The sequence below is a fragment of the Pseudophryne corroboree genome, chromosome 7 (genome assembly GCF_028390025.1).
Source record: "Pseudophryne corroboree isolate aPseCor3 chromosome 7, aPseCor3.hap2, whole genome shotgun sequence".
In the NCBI taxonomy this organism is placed as follows: domain Eukaryota; kingdom Metazoa; phylum Chordata; class Amphibia; order Anura; family Myobatrachidae; genus Pseudophryne; species Pseudophryne corroboree.
The window spans coordinates 407,975,894-407,993,162 of record NC_086450.1 but is presented as its reverse complement, the minus strand read 5'-3'; the positions used below and the strand labels follow the sequence as shown (position 1 = coordinate 407,993,162).

General features: G+C 47.9%; 1 protein-coding gene across 2 annotated transcripts in view; it reads right to left on the bottom strand.

Annotated features, from left to right (window-relative positions):
- Positions 1–17,269, bottom strand: part of LOC134945416 (ankyrin repeat and fibronectin type-III domain-containing protein 1-like) — a 1,003,308-nt gene that overhangs the window by 980,701 nt on the left and 5,338 nt on the right. Inside the window, exon 2 of one of the 2 annotated variants that reach the window (XM_063934677.1) lies at positions 13,190–13,278. Coding sequence is in view for 1 of the 2 variants with exons in the window: in XM_063934674.1 (XP_063790744.1) it covers positions 10,663–10,785 (123 nt within the window). In the remaining variant the exon portion in view is untranslated. Of the gene's footprint in view, positions 1–10,662; positions 10,804–13,189; positions 13,279–17,269 lie in introns of those variants that run through there. The other variant, XM_063934674.1, reaches the window with a different exon arrangement.

Genomic DNA, 17,269 nt, shown 5'->3' with positions numbered 1-17,269 from the left:
TTAAAGCTACATTTAAACAGGGATTTCCTATGTGAGCTGAATATAATCAGGCACTCTAGAAGACATTCGCTCTAAATGCAGCTATCGGCTATTTGATACTGTAATTATGTTTTCAAATACTTTTCAGCTCGGTTGAGTGAGAAAAATGTATTCTTGAGATGTGGAAGTAATTAAGAAAACCCCACGTATCACTGGATTCATGTACTTTTGCAATAAAATAACCAGACAGGTATGGCTCACAGAACACATCGCCAAGTGGCACAAACCCCTTTAAATGGAGTTACTACAAACACACTTCAGTATGTTCTGAGTGAGATGATTCCTCCATGTTTTCTATATGCAAAGCAACTAAATGCATCAAGACAACATGATTAGCTACTATTGTCTTTTTCAATACTATCCAATTTAGATTTACCCTTGGGTCTGAAGGACAAAATAGCATGGCATATCCTCTCTGTCCATACATAGAAAATGTATCCACATTGTGATATGATACCCAGTCTGACCACAAACATACACCACCCAACAGGGCTGGACTGACAATTGGGCAAATGCCAGAGGGGCCGATAGCCTGAAAGGCTGACCTGGCCCAAAAGCTACGTCAAGGAGCTCCCAACACTCTGTTTGGTTGGCATGCAGGCGGGGAATGGCGTTATGCCAGGCCCCTGTGACTCAAGACACGCCCTGCCGGGGCCCGGCTATGCCCCTTTTACATGCGCGTGCAGCGGGAAGCTGGGGCCAAATTACAGCCCCTGACACCGCATATGGAATAGGTCACGCCCAGAAGAGATGACAGAAAATGGATGGTTGCAGACGATAGGAGTAGGGTCCCAACAGTCAGGCCCATGTATTTCCCCCCCCCATCCATGAGGGTACCAGGTGAGTCAGCCATGTGGGGCACACCACAAAGGTTACACTGTGGGAGATAAGCCATATAAGGACCCAAGAGCCGAGCAAGCAAAAATACAACTGGAAGAAATTGGGTTTTGATTAAAAAGAACAATTTTGCAAATGTCCGATCGAACACAGGCATAGGGGTATATTCAATAAGAGTCGGGTCCATTCCGACATGCAGTTGTCGGAATGGACCTGACAACCCCTATTTAAAGAGCGGCCAAATCCGACTGTCGGATTTGTCCGCACCCGGTGTCTTGGCGGGTGCGCTGACAGCAGCGGAGGGGGGAGCTGTCTGCGGCTGCCGTGGGAAAGATGTCTGCGGCGGTGGGGGCAGCAGCGGGAGAGCAGCAGAGGAGGAGGATACGGAGAGGAGGAGACGGAGTGAGCAGCGGCTGCAGCAGCGTAACTGGAGGCTCACAGCGGCGTCCACTCGGCTCCAGCAAGCAGGACCTCGCTTGCTGGAGCCGAGTGGATGCTGCCGCTGGGTTCCCGCTCTCCCCGCTGCTGAAGCCGCCGATCAGTGTGCATTCTGACAAGTCGGGTTTCCCGACTAGTCGGAAAAAACGGGACTGTAATGAATAGGTCGGAACCCCTTCTGACCTAAAACTGTCGGAAGCTGCCATCTTTCCGACAAGACGGCAGCTTCCGACAGTTTTTGAATATACCCCATAAAGTAACATGCCAAACCATGTGTACAAAACACAGTGGGGGGCATAGAGGAGAGTCCAGAAATACGAAATGTCCAAACCAAACAGTGGGAGCATATATGGACCAGCCGGTCGTGTATGTATGTGTGATAATACAGTGTCTGCTAATGGCAGGATCCAGCTGGATACTTGCAGGATCACTGAGCTTAGTGGAACATGTCCGTGTCCCACTGTGGTGCTCTAATACAGTAACAAAATAGCTCTGCACATGCACAAAAATACAGGAGCCAGCCATCTTGGTTAGGCGCAGATACCTCAATATGGAGCACCTTGCAAGTAGCACAGTAGAGCACTCCATTCTTCAACAATTTAAATGTGTTCTTTTTTATCCGAACCTGCTTATGCTTGTATCTGAAGCAGGCACAGCGCAAAAACATGCAAGATACACTCCACATAGGTGCACGCTCAACTCTCCATCAGCCGCTATGCGTATACTAAAAGCAACCCAAAGACACATTACCCAGAGGCACATTAGAGCTGGGAATTCATTATTTAGGAGTGTTGCAGCATCATTTACTGGTGAAGCAGCACATTCTATTTACAGCAGTTGGAAAATAATTAAACCGTCAACATATTTGTCTGCATTACAGACAGGGCCATTGGGAGGGGTGTACGAGTGATGTTGTCGCCAAGGGCCCCTGTTTCCTGGGGGAGGCAACGGCATTGCCCCACGGCACCTGCATCTGGCTACCAGGGTGTCTGGAACGTGCCAGTAGCACTGCTGCATTGCAGCTCAGCACGCACCCTGCAGTGTGTAGGGCCACCCACAATTCAAACATTTGGTTGCAGATATATAAAAAAATAAAAGAAAAATTGAAAAAATGCTGCTTGCGCTATAGAATGGAATATATGACTGCCATAATACGCAATATTTCCAAATCATTTACTAAAATCTGGACCCCCTGGCAGACTTCTCAAAACGCTACCTCCCCATTTGGCACCTGACTCTTGAGACTTTGGGCCTAATTCAGAGTTGATTGCAGCAGCAAATTTGTTAGCAGTTCGGTAAAACCATGGGGGTCATTCCGAGTTGATCGCTCGCTTACAGTTTTTAGCAGCCGTGCAAACGCATAGTTGCCGCCCACGGGGGAGTGTATTTTAGCATAGCAGGAGTGCGAAAGCCTGTGCAGCAGAGCGCCTGCAAACACATTTTGTGCAAAACAAGACCAGCTCTGTAGTTACTTATCCTGTGCGATGATTGCTGCGACGAGTGACACGGTAATGACGTCAGATACTCGCCCAGCAAACGCCCGGCCACGCCTGCATTTTCCCTACCACTCCCAGAAAACGGTGAGTTGAAACCCAGAAACGCCCTCTTTCTGTCAATCTCCTTGCGTTCGGCTGTGCGATTGGAATCATCGCTAGAACCAGTGCAAAACCAGAATGGACTTCGTACCTGTACAACGCACGTGCGCATTGCGGTGCACACGCATGCGCAAATTAGACTTTTTTTTCACTGATCGCTACGCAGCGAACATCGGCAGCTAGCGAACAACTCGGAATGACCCCCCATGTGCACTGCAGGAGGGGGGGGCAGATATACTGTAACGTGTAGAGAGAGTTAGATTTGGGTGGGGTGTGTTCAAACTGAAATCTAAGGGGTATATGCAATTGCGGTCGAATTCCCGAAATTGTCGAATTTCGGGTCATTTTCGACCAAAAAAAAAAATCGCCTATGCAATTCAGTGCTTTCCGACCAAAAAACGGACTTTCAAAATTCGACTTTTTGAAATTCGACTTTTTGCAAATTCGACTTTTCTGCAATGATACAAGTGCTGCAATTCGACCAAAGCATATTCAATTCAAGTTTGGAAATTCGACAGCAGTGCTTTTAGACAGCAAATTCGTCATTTTCAATCCGCCACACTTTGGAGGGTGAAAACAAATAAAAAAAATTTAAACATGTTTTTTTTTGTGTTTTTTGGGGGGGGAATAGCAGATCTATTTATATTAGAAGGGATTAGGTACTTTTTTTTTTTTTTTTGGAGGCACAAATATTATTTATATATTTTTTAAAATATTATTTTTTTTTATGCTGGAACGGTGAAATCATAAAAAAAAATGGCGTGGGGTCCCCCCTCCAAAGCATAACCAGCCTCGGGCTCTTCGAGCTGGTCCTGGTTCTAAAAATGCGGGGGAAAAATTGACAGGGGATCCCCCGTATTTTTAAAACCAGCACCGGGCTCTGCGCCTGGTGCTGGTGCCAAAAATACGGGGGACAAAAAGAGTAGGGGTCCCCCGTATTTTTAACACCAGCATCGGGCTCCACTAGCTGGACAGATAATGCCACAGCCGGGGGTCACTTTTATGCCGTGCCCTGCGGCCGTGGCATTAAATATCCAACTAGTCACCCCTGGCCGGGGTACCCTGGGGGAGTGGGGACCCCTTCAATCAAGGGGTCCCCCCCCCAGCCACCCAAGGGCCAGGGGTGAAGCCCGAGGCTGTCCCCCCCCATCCAATGGGCTGCGGATGGGGGGGCTGATAGCCTTTGTTGTAAATGAAAAGATATTGGCCCTCATTCCGAGTTGGTCGGTCGCAAGGCGAATTTAGCAGAGTTGCTCACGCTAAGCCGCCGCCTACTGGGAGTGAATCTTAGCTTCTTAAAATTGCGACCGATGTATTCGCAATATTGCGATTACTAACTACTTAGCAGTTTCAGAGTAGCTCCAGACTTACTCTGCCTGTGCGATCAGTTCAGTGCTTGTCGTTCCTGGTTGACGTCACAAACACACCCAGCGTTCGCCCAGGCACTCCCACCGTTTCCCCGGCCACTCCTGCGTTTTTTCCGGAAACGGTAGCGTTTTCAGCAACACGCCCCTGAAACGCCGTGTTTCCGCCCAGTAACACCCATTTCCTGTCAATCACATTACGATCGCCGGAGCGAAGAAAAAGCCGTGAGTAAAAATACTTTCTTCATAGTAAAGTTACTTGGCGCAGTCGCAGTGCGAACTTTGCGCATGCGTACTAAGCGGATTTTCACTGCGATGCGATGAAAAAGAACGAGCGAACAACTCGGAATGAGGGCCATTGTTTTTTCCAGTAGTACTACAAGTCCCAGCAAGCCTCCCCCGCAAGCTGGTACTTGGAGAACCACAAGTACCAGCATGCGGGAGAAAAACGGGCCCGCTGGTACCTGTAGTACTACTGGGAAAAAAATACCCAAATAAAAACAGGACACACACACCGTCGACAGTAAAACTTTATTTCATACGTCGACACACACATACTTACCTATGTTCACACGCCGACATCGGTCCTCTTCTCCATGTAGAATCCACGGATACCTGAAAAGAAAAGTTCAATATACTCACCTCAGCCATGGTCCAGAGATAAATCCACGTACTTGGCAAAAAAACAAAGCGAACACCCGCTCCATGCCGGACTGAAAGGGGTCCCATGCTGACACGTGGGACACCTTTCCACGAATGAGACCTGTCAGTGACAGCTGTCACAGAAAGGTCTCTAAGCCAATCAGGAAGCGCAACTTCGTTGCGCTCACCTGATTGGCTGTGCGCTGTCTGTACTGTGACAGCACATCGCAAAGCCGCTCCATTACTTTCAATGGTGGGAACTTAGCGGCTAGCGGTAAGGTCACCCGCCGGTCAGCGGCTGACCGGCGGGTGACCCCACCGCTAGCCGCTAAGTTCCCACCATTGAAAGTAATGGAGCGGCTTTGCGATGTGCTGTCACAGTACAGACAGCGCACAGCCAATCAGGTGAGCGCCACGGAAGTAGCGCTTCCTGATTGGCTGAAGGGACTTCAGTGACAGGAGTCACGTGATGTCCCGGCATTCGGTAGAAAGGGGTCTGATGTGAAAGCATTGGACCCCTTTCTAGTCCGGTATGGAGCGGGTATTTGCGTGTTCTTTTTTTTTTACAAGTACGTGGATTTATCTCTCTGGACGTGGATTTATCTCTGGACGCTGGAAGGTGAGTATCATTTTTTCACAGGTACCCTCGGATCGTCGGAGACCGTGGCAGTCGGCGTGTCAACATAGGTAAGTATGTGTGTGTCGGTAGTGTGTAATAAAGTTTTACTGTCACGGTGTGTGTGTCCTGTTTTTATTTGGGTATTTTTTTCCCAGTAGTACTACAGGTACCAGCGGGCCCGTTTTTCTCCCGCATGCTGGTACTTGTGGTTCTCCAAGTACCAGCTTGCGGGGGAGGCTTGCTGGGACTTGTAGTACTACTGGAAAAAACAATATCTTTTCATTTACAACAAAGGCTATCAGCCCCCCCATCCGCAGCCCATTGGATGGGGGGGGACAGCCTCGGGCTTCACCCCTGGCCCTTGGGTGGCTGGGGGGGGGGGACCCCTTGATTGAAGGGGTCCCCACTCCCCCAGGGTACCCCGGCCAGGGGTGACTAGTTGGATATTTAATGCCACGGCCGCAGGGCACGGCATAAAAGTGACCCCCGGCTGTGGCATTATCTGTCCAGCTAGTGGAGCCCGATGCTGGTGTTAAAAATACGGGGGACCCCTACTCTTTTTGTCCCCCGTATTTTTGGCACCAGCACCAGGCGCAGAGCCCGGTGCTGGTTTTAAAAATACGGGGGATCCCTGGCCAATTTTCCCCCGGATTTTTAGAACCAGGACCAGCTCGATGAGCCCGAGGCTGGTTATGCTTTGGAGGGGGGACCCCACGCCATTTTTTTTTCCGGGTTTTTCACGTTTTTTACCGTTTTTTAAAATCGCGGCAAAATCCGCCAAATCGGCCGATTTTCGCCAGCGACTCTGGCGAATCCGTTTTTCATTGAATATGGTGAATTCCGGAAGCCACCTTCCGGAATTCACCTGTCGAATTGAGTCGAATTTAAAAACGGCGATAATTTGCCGCGATTCGCCGTGAATTGCATATACCCCTAAATAGCAGTGTAAAAATAAAGCAGCCACTATTTACCCTGCACAGAAACAAAATAACCCACCCAAATCTAACTATCTGCACATGTTATATCTGCCCCCCCTGCAGTGCACATGGTTTTGCTCAACTGCTAACAAATTTGCTGCTGCGATCAACTCTGAATTACCCCCTTTATTCTTGTAAAGGGTTTGTGCATAGAGATCACCCCCCACTCCCCTACCCATTCCCCGCTGCTTGTGCTTTTTCTTTTCTTTCCTTTTTTCCCGTTATATTTTTTCTATCTTTTCCTTTTTTTGACGGTTTGCCACACCACCACTGCAATATTTCGCCGTGCTATTATCTTACCTCTCTTAAAAATTGGATCACTTTAATGTTGCTTGATTTATTGCTGCAAGGCCTGGAAGTCTGTGTGGTGACACGCAGACCCTTGGCTCCCCCATCCCAGAAAACGGTGGCGATGTGCGCCATTTCCGGGAACGCAGACCCCCCCCCCCCCCTCCAGGCCCCTCCCCACCACCTCAGTGCCGCTGCCTGTCAAACACACAGCAGATGATGGGAACTACAGATGAAAGTACAAGGCCTGTTCTGCGCATGCACAGAAAGGAACTTGCATAGCCACAGATTACAGATAATCAGGAATCTGAGAGTGTCCCTTCTGCGTCCATGTCAGGCCCACTGTTTGGGAGTGACTTTTGCCCATACTTTGCAGATTTGCTTCAGGTTGTTCATGTTGGTTGGATGACGCTTGTGGACTGCGATTTTCAATCACTGCTGCAGATTCTCATTGAATTGAGGGCTGCACTTTGACTTGGGAATTATAATACATTAATGTTTTTGTAGTCTAACCATGGCAGTGTTGCTTTGGCCTTGTGCTTGGCATCATTGTCCTGCTGAAAGGTGAACTTTCTCCCATGTTGTAGTTTTCTAGTAGTCTGAAGAAAGTTGTCTTGCAGTATTTCCTTGTATTTTGCACCATCCATTGGTCTTTCAACGTTCCCAGTCCCCAGTGAGGAAAAGCATCCTCATAACACAATGTTGTCACACCCCTACTTCATGGATGGGTGCCGACAGGGCCGGCAACAGAAATGATGGAGCGCGGTACAGTGAGTTCTTTGGGATTAAATAAATATATATATATATATATGGGCTACTTCGTGGATGGGTGCCGACAGGGCCGGCAACAGAAATGTTGGGGCGCGGTACAGTGAGTTCTTTGGAGCCCTCTAAAATTATATATATATATATATATATATATATATATATATTAATTTATATATATGGGCTACTTCGTTGATGGGTGCCGACAGGGCCGGCAACAGAAATGTTGGGGCGCGGTACAGTGAGTTCTTTGGGCCCCCTCAAATTTTATAATTTTATATATATATATTAGTGATGTGCACCGGAAATTTTTCGGGTTTTGTATCATGGATTCGGTTCCGCGGCCGTGTTTTGGATTCGGACGCGTTTTGGCAAAACCTCCCTGAAAATTTTTTGTCGAATTCGGGTGTGTTTTGGATTCGGGTGTTTTTTACAAAAAACCCTCAAAAACAGCTTAAATCATACAATTTGGGGGTCATTTTTATCCCATAGTATTATTAACCTCAATAACCATAATTTCCACTCATTTTCAGTCTATTCTGAACACCTCACACCTCACAATATTATTTTTAGTCCTAAAATTTGCACCGAGGTCGCTGGATGGCTAAGCTAAGCGACACAAGTGGCCGACACAAACACCTGGCCCATCTAGGAGTGGCACTGCAGTGTCAGGCAGGATGGCACTTCAAAAAAAATTGTCTCCAAACAGCACATGATGCAAAGAAAAAAAGAGGCGCACCAAGGTCGCTGTGTGACTAAGCTAAGCGACCCAAGTGGCCGACACAAACACCCAAGTGGCCGACACAAACACCTGGCCCATCTAGGAGTGGCACTGCAGTGTCAGACAGGATGGCACTTCAAAAAAATAGTCCCCAAACAGCACATGATGCAAAGAAAAAAAGAGGCGCACCAAGGTCGCTGTGTGACCAAGCTAAGCGACACAAGTGGCCGACACAAACACCTGGCCCATCTAGGAGTGGCACTGCAGTTTTCTAGCGAGAGGATGAGTGCTTCCATCCTCATGTGAAGCTGAACCACTAGCCATGAACATAGGCCAGGGCCTCAGCCGTTCCTTGCCACTCTGTGTCGTAAATGGCATATTGGCAAGTTTACGCTTCTCCTCAGACGCTTTTAATTTTGATTTTTGGGTCATTTTACTGAACTTTTGTTTTTTGGATTTTACATGCTCTCTACTATGACATTGGGCATCGGCCTTGGCAGACAACGTTGATGGCATTTCATCGTCTCGGCCATGACTAGTGGCAGCAGCTTCAGCACGAGGTGGAAGTGGATCTTGATCTTTCCCTATTTTACCCTCCACATTTTTGTTCTCCATTTTTTAATGTGTGGAATTATATGCCAGTATCAATAGCAATGGCCTACTACTATATATACTGCGCACAACTGAAATGCACCACAGGTATGGATGGATAGTATACTTGACGATACAGAGGTAGGTAGAGCAGTGGCCTTCCGTACCATACTGCTATATATACTGGTGGTCACTGTCAGCAAACTGCAAAACTAAAATGCACCACAGGTATAGAATCTAGATGGATAGTATACTTGATGACACAGAGGTAGGTAGAGCAGTGGCCTTCCGTACCGTACTGCTATATATACTGGTGGTTACTGGTCAGCAAAACTGTGCACTGTACTCCTCCTATATAATATACTGGTGGTCCTCAGTCCCCACAATAAAGCAGTGTGAGCACAGATATATGCAGCACACTGAGCACAGATATGGAGTGTTTTTCAGGCAGACAACGTATACTGGTGGTCACTGTCAGCAAAACTCTGCACTGTACTCCTCCTATATAATATACTGGTGGTCCCCAGTCCCCACAATAAAGCAGTGTGAGCACAGATATATGCAGCACACTGAGCACAGATATGGAGTGTTTTTCAGGCAGACAACGTATACTGGTGGTCACTGTCAGCAAAACTCTGCACTGTACTCCTCCTATATAATATACTGGTGGTCCCCAGTCCCCACAATAAAGCAGTGTGAGCACAGATATATGCAGCACACTGAGCACAGATATGGAGTGTTTTTCAGGCAGACAACGTATACTGGTGGTCACTGTCAGCAAAACTCTGCACTGTACTCCTCCTATATAATACAGATGCTCCCCAGTCCCCACAATTAAGCAGTGTGAGCACAGATATATGCAGCACACTGAGCACAGATATGGAGTGTTTTTCAGGCAGACAACGTATACTGGTGGTAACTGGTCAGCAAAACTCTGCACTGTACTCCTCCTATATAATACAGCTGCTCCCCAGTCCCCACAATTAAGCAGTGTGAGCACAGATATATGCAGCACACTGAGCACAGATATGGAGTGTTTTTCAGGCAGACAACGTATACTGGTGGTCACTGGTCAGCAAAACTCTGTACTGTACTCCTGCTATATAATACAGCTGCTCCCCAGTCCCCACAATAAAGCAGTGTGAGCACAGATATATGCAGCACACTGAGCACAGATATGGAGTGTTTTTCAGGCAGACAACATATACTGGTGGTCACTGGTCAGCAAAACTCTGCACTGTACTCCTCCTATATAATACAGCTGCTCCCCAGTCCCCACAATTAAGCAATAAGCAGCACAAATATTATTAATAAACGGAGAGGACGCCAGCCACGTCCTCTCCCTAACATTTCCAATGCACGAGTGAAAATGGCGGCGACGCGCGGCTGCTTATATATAATCCGAATCTCGCAAGAATCCGACAGCGGGATGATGACGTTCGGGCGCGCTCGGATTAACCGAGCCATACGGGAGAATCCGAGTATGCCTCGGACCCGTGTAAAATGGGTGAAGTTCGGGGGGGGTTCGGTTTCCAAAGAACCGAACCCGCTCATCACTAATATATATATATATGTATAGGCAACGGAATTTCCTGCACTATGTAAAAAACTGTTAATTATTATATATATTTATTTACACATAGAGATTATATCTCTCCTTCCACCCCCACACACCCCACAGTCTTTCTCTCCCCACTGACTCCATGCTGCATTCCCAGCTCCCCCACCCCATCCCAATGCTCTGTATCCCCTCACCAAGCTAGTCTTACCCCGGACAGAGACTCACCTGCGCTGCACTCCTCAGTATCCAGACCCTCACACTGCACAGCAGGTACCAAGCGGCCCTCACACCCCACCAGAAGAGGTCGACGCAGGCCACGGAAACCTTGGCCAGCAGAGCTGCTGCCATGTCCTGTAACTGCCTGCAACAGAGCAGAACCCGGAAGAGCGGGCACACAGTCAGTGTATGTAAGAGGCTCCTGTCACTCTGAGGCTGTGCCCACACCGCCTACAGCTCACTGTCCTATTTGGACTAGAAAGCTCACAGCTGACTGTGTCAGGGGCGTGCCAGTGTCTGTGTCATCCTTTTCTTCTCACCCCAGCAGCCAAATTCCAATGGACTTTCTGTGTTAAATTAGGGATGACTAGAAGAGCGATAGATGCGGCCGATATCCGCTTCATGGTGCGCCTTTTTGCACCACAGCGGTTTAAAGATGCAGCTCGTAAGCATCTCAAAAGCTGCAGCTATTACTACATAGCGTCTGCCTCCGAATCAGGCCCAGTATCTTTGCTTCCATTGCAGAAGAGGTTTTTTCAGTTTTTATTTATTTTAATCTGCAAACAACAAATGAATTATGAGTTTGAAAATTTACTCCAAGAGCCTACTGGTTGGAACATTTGTGAAAGACTACTCCAGAGAAAAGCACACTGCGCATGGGCATGCCGACGCCAGCATCCCGACAGGGATCAAAATTCCGGCACCGGGATCCTGAACGCCAGAATCCTGAACAACCACCGCTATGAGTCCTTATTGGTAAGCTGCAGGGGGAGGTTAGGTTTAGGCTGCGGAGAAGGGAAGGTTAGGCTGCGGGAAGATTGAGTTAGGGTTAGGCACCCCCCGAGGAGGGTTAGGCTGCGGGGAAGGGACGGTTAGGTTTAAGCTGCGGGACGGGGGGGTTAGGTTTACGCACCCCCGGGGAGGGTTAGGCTGCGGGAAGAGTAAGTTAGGGTTAGGCATACCCCGGAGAGGGTTAGCCTGCGGGGAAGGGATGGTTAGGTTTAGGCTGCGGGAAGAGGGGGTTAGGTTTACACACCACCCCCGGGGAGGGTTAGGGTTAGGCTGCTGGGCGAGGGGGGGTTAGGGTTAGGCTGCGGGAAAGGAGGATTAGGGTTAGGGTGGTAAGGGGGAAAGTAAACATTTTTACCCGACCCCTATTGGGATTCTCAGTTTCTGGATGCCGATGTTGGTCATATGATTTCTGTTAGTGCATAGCGGGAATACAGAACATTATGCAGAAACTGCTGTTTTTGCATAATTTTATGAATTCTGGGATTGCTAAATAGGCCTCAATAGCCCAGCCACTCACTCAGTCCTCCAATGGCTCCTGGGAAGATTGGTTACTACTTTTCCAGACTTCAGATGTGAATCTCATTAAGAGGACAAAGCCTGGATCTGAATAGAACTATTAAGGTGTCCAGGGCTCTTCATCCAGCTGCCTCTGAAGTGGCTGCGCTGCCGTCATGGTAGGTAAAAGGAAGCTACCTGATTGCTGAGCACTCCATGCTGCTGCCTTTTAGTTGCTATGACAATGGCTGCGGCCCAATAAGCAGTAAAACGCAGAGCGAGAGAATGAATAGCCCTGTGATGGCCATTGTATTTAATCAGAGGCACTCTGCAGGTTAACATAGTATCAGTCAGAGCTGACTTGTTTTGTTGCAGAGCTTTGCGTCTGTCAGGCTGAGGTATTGGAAAGTGCTACCAGTGTCTCATTCTCCTGTAACACAGGGGTATGCGGAGAACTTGGCAGGCATCCAAACACACAGTCTCTTTTGTATGTAATTTAGAAACGCTTTATTGGACAATTATCTCATATGTTTGTAAAAAATGAATGACAGCTTAACTCATTAAAGACAAAATAAAGATTATAGAGAATAGATTTCAAAATATATAATTACGTAGACTCCAGGGAGGATGCCATTATACCAATGCGAGATGAATGTCGGCACCCACAGTGTCTACACAATGACACAAATTCAGCATGTTCAAACTGTCGATATCGTGAGCGTCAACATTCACGTCGACACATGCAATTAGGGTTAGCGCTAGCTTTATGCTAAAATATCAGTGTAGATATTGTGGGTGTCGATGCATCGTCTGTCGACATCCTGAACATCATGTAAACATCTTCAATGATGGCATAAGGGTGTCAACCTAATAAATGCTAACACAGCATGTCAACCTATCATCCCTCACCCAATCACGTGGTACAGAGTACACTGGTGTTATAGATTGGACACAGGAAGCCAAATACTGAACTGGTACCGCTATTAGCAATGGAGTGATGGCGAGTGGATTACACTATCGATTGTAGGCCGCCGGTGGTACACATCAATGGCTGATTCACGACTGTGAGTGCTGGCCCTGCTAAGCACATGTGCATAGACAAACCATCGATGGTATATCTTGCTGATGGTGTAAAACCATTGACCACAGTGGCATTAATGAGGGCCATTGCTATTCCAACTCTCCTGTCTGGAACTTGTATTACCATATACCTCCACTACAGCTACTTTATATTGCAAGAGACACTTACCTTGCAAGAGACACTTATCTGACCACAGGACCTTCATGCAGTTCATCAGTCTTGCAGCGGCAGGTGGTGTCATTTGTGTATTACACATTCTGCAAATAAAGTAAAACTGTTTTGTAACAAAAGTTGCACAATAATTAGTTTTTTTTATAAAACTCAAAAAGATTTATCTATATATTTATTTAGCACTTTACAGAGACTATTTGGACATCAGTTCCTGCCCCAATGGAGCTCACAATCCATAGTCGCTAACACATACACACACACACAGACTAGAATTTTTGGCATAAGCCAATTATCTCATTAATTGATTCTCCTCTAGTATAAATTAGTAAATGTTCTTATCACACTGACGTAAGCTAGATTCACACTATACCGTAATTGTACCAATTTGGCAATAATGGGCTGCTTGGCCGCATTTATTGTATAGTGTATGAACAACTGTTTTGTAGTCTCGCTGATAAAACAGAAAAATCATGCCACAAACACGGTCCTTCGATTATCTGATCAGTCGGCCAACACAGAAAATCTCGGCCTCAATCTCCCTACATATATATATATATATATATATAGCAACTGGTATCGGATCGGCACTCTCCTGAATGTAGGTAGATTGCTCAGGTGCCTTCTGGAAGGATTCATGCAGACGAATACTGTAATACAAACAGCGGCACTCAGAGACTGACACAGCCGGAAGAATGTAAAGTGCTAGTGCTATTTATTCCATGATGAAGGCTAAGTGTTCCAACGTTTCGGGGCACGCAAGCTCCTTTGTCAAGGTGAGCCAAATGCAGACTCTGCATTTGGCTCACCTTGACAAAGGGGCTTGCGTGCCCCGAAACGTTGGAACACTTAGCCTTCATCATGGAATAAATAGCACTAGCACTTTACATTCTTCCGGCTGTGTCAGTCTCTGAGTGCCGCTGTTTGTATTACAGTATTCGTCTGTATATATTATATATATATATATATATATATATATATATATATATAGAGAGAGAGAGAGAGAGAGAGAGAGAGAGAGAGAGAAAGAGAGATATTATACATCTACTGTATATCTATAACAAACATGGGTACTCCACTTAACTGGCCTTAAGGCCCGTACACACTGGTCGATGTATCGGCCGTTCTCTTGAACGGCCGATACATCGCGGGACCGTCGGCCAGTGTGTACGGGCGATATGTCTGTGAACTCCGTCGTTCACAGACGTATCGCGTCGGCCGCGCAGCACAGCCGACAGCCAATATATCTAACGATATATTGGCCCGTCGCTGTGTGTGTACGGGGCGGTCGTCCGACCGCCCGTACACATGCTGCGGCGGCCGGCGGTGATTGACAGGTGGCGCCCGCCCGCCCAGTTCATGACGTCAGTCCCCCGACGGATCGGGCTGTGTGTATGCACAGCACACTGCCCGATCCGTACATAGATATATCTGCAGATCAATTGATCTGCAGATATATCTAATAGTGTGTACCCACCTTTAGTTCAGTGTGACAGATGAAGAAAGATACTGTAAATAGACAAAACACAAAACAACGACACTCCCATACATGTGCTATAAACACACTGTATCAGCAAAATATTAGGCCACCATTGTATATTGGACGGACATGGGGGGTCATTCCGAGATGATCGTAGCTGTGCTAAATTTAGCACAGCTACGATCATTCACACGACATGCGGGGGGACGCCCAGCACAGGGTTATCCCGCCCAGCATGTCAGTGCCGTCCCCCCACCGGCAGAAGTGCAAAGGCATCGCACAGCAGCGATGCCTTTGCACTTCAAGAGTAGCTCCCGACCAGCGCAGCTTTAGCGTGCTGGCCGGAAGCTACTCATTGCTCCCCGGCCCGCAGCGGCCGTGTGTAACGTCGCGCAGCCCCTGTGGACCGCCCCCCGTTCGGTCTGCCCACGCCTGTGTTGGCCGGACCGCGCCCACGAAATGGCGGCCAAACGCCGCCGTTTCGCCCCCCCCAGCGACCGCCTCTGCCTGTCTGGCATGCACGGCATCTATTCAATGCTGGGAGGGGAGCAGGGGGCTGCCCATCTGCTCGGGGAGTGCTGGGCACCCCCCCCATAATGTCGAAAACAGGTCCGTGACACTCAGCCATGCCCACTCTGTCGAGGCCATGCCCCTTCCACATAAAGCCATGCCCCCTTTTCGGCCTGCTATCCCACGCAAACGTCCCAACCCTGGGCCTTGAAAAGTTGGAAGATATGATGTATGGGGTGTGAATGGAGGGGAGGTGGGTTAACTGGGTATGTGTTGGGACAGTTTATAATAGTGTGAACTAGAGAAAAATAGGATTTTGGTACCTACCGGTAAATCCTTTTCTCTTAGTCCGAAGAGGATGCTGGGGATTCCAAAAGGACCATGGGGGTATAGACGGATCCGCAGGAGCTTGGGCACACTATAAAGACTTAAACTGGGTGTGAACTGGCTCCTCCCTCTATGCCCCTCCTCCAGACCTCAGTTAGAAAACTGTGCCCAGGAGAGATGGACAATTTCGAGGAAAGAATTTATTGTTATAAACACGGTGAGTGTCATACCAGCTCACACCTCAAACACACCGTAGAACGTGGCATTCAGTAGAATACCAGCCAACGGCATGAACAAAACACAGCCACATGCTGAGAGAATATGTAACACAACCCGTGTGTCCACAGAAGCAAAAATACGACCCCGCATGCTATGTCATGAACAACGGTAGCAACCGCCAGACAGAGAAGACACACCACCAGGGTGTAACCGAAAGCAATAACTGCAGACACCGTACGCACTGGGACGGGCGCCCAGCATCCTCTACGGACTAAGAGAAAAGGATTTACCGGTAGGTACCAAAATCCTATTTTCTCATACGTCCTAGAGGATGCTGGGGATTCCAAAAGGACCATGGGGTTTATACCAAAGCTCCAAAACGGGCGGGAGAGTGCGGACAACTCTGCAGCACTGAATGAGCAAACATAAGGTTCCCAAAAATCAGGGTATCAAACTTGTAGAGCATCGCAAAAGCGTTTGACCCTGACCAAGAATCCGCTCGGCAAAGTTGAACCGCCGAGACTCCTCGGGCATTCGCCCAAGAAAAGCCCATCTTCCCAAAAGAAGGAACCTCCACCGACTTCGGTGACGGCAAAGCAGCCTTAGAACGAACATGCCAAACCACATCACAGATCCAGCATGTAACAAACTGCATAACGCAGTCTCCCAAAGTAAGCTGGGAACATACCAAACAAACAGGGCCTCTGTTTCTCCAAACTGAGCCAAATTGATAACCTACATACTCAAATCCCTGGCTAGATCAAGGGAATTTGAACCAGCTAATGCCTAAGTAACCCCCGGCATCAAAATAGGCCAATTTCTGCGAAACCCAGAAACCACTCTTGGTAAAACTACCAACCGAGTACTCAATTTCTCTCTATCCACCTGAAAGATCAAACAAGGCTCTTGTGAGACAAAACCACCACTTCCGACACCCGCCTTGCGGACGTTAAAGTCAATAGCCTGACCACTTTCCAAAAGAGAAATTTCATAAAGAAACTTATTAGGCTTGCCTCCACATCGGCTTGTAAAGGATGGATAAGCACGACCTAGCTGAAAGTTCTCCATAGGAGCCTTCCTGGATACACACCGAGACACATAATTACTCCAACAACGGTGGTAACACTGTGCCTTCAGTTCTTTCCTAGCCTGAAGAATTGAAGAAACGACTTCACTAGGAACACCCATTCGGCTTAGGATACGACATTCAACCGCCCCTCCGTTAGACGCAGCCGCGGTAAGTCCTGATACACGCCCCGGTCTTGTTGTAACATTACCTCACGTAAAGGAAGAGGGCAGTAATTTTCTATGAGTAAACCATGAAAAACTGGATAGCCAACCCTCGCTGGTTAGACCGGATTTCAGAGGATCATCGGAACCTTTGATCATCTTACGCTTACCACTGTCAGAAAAGTGAAAGCGGAGAGGCCACCTAGACCGACTAAAAACACCCACGGTGTCACGAGGATGTCCGCTGCTATATCCTGAGTGTCCCTTAACCTGGAACAATCTCCTCGAGGCCTCTCGTTGAGGCGAGACGCCAA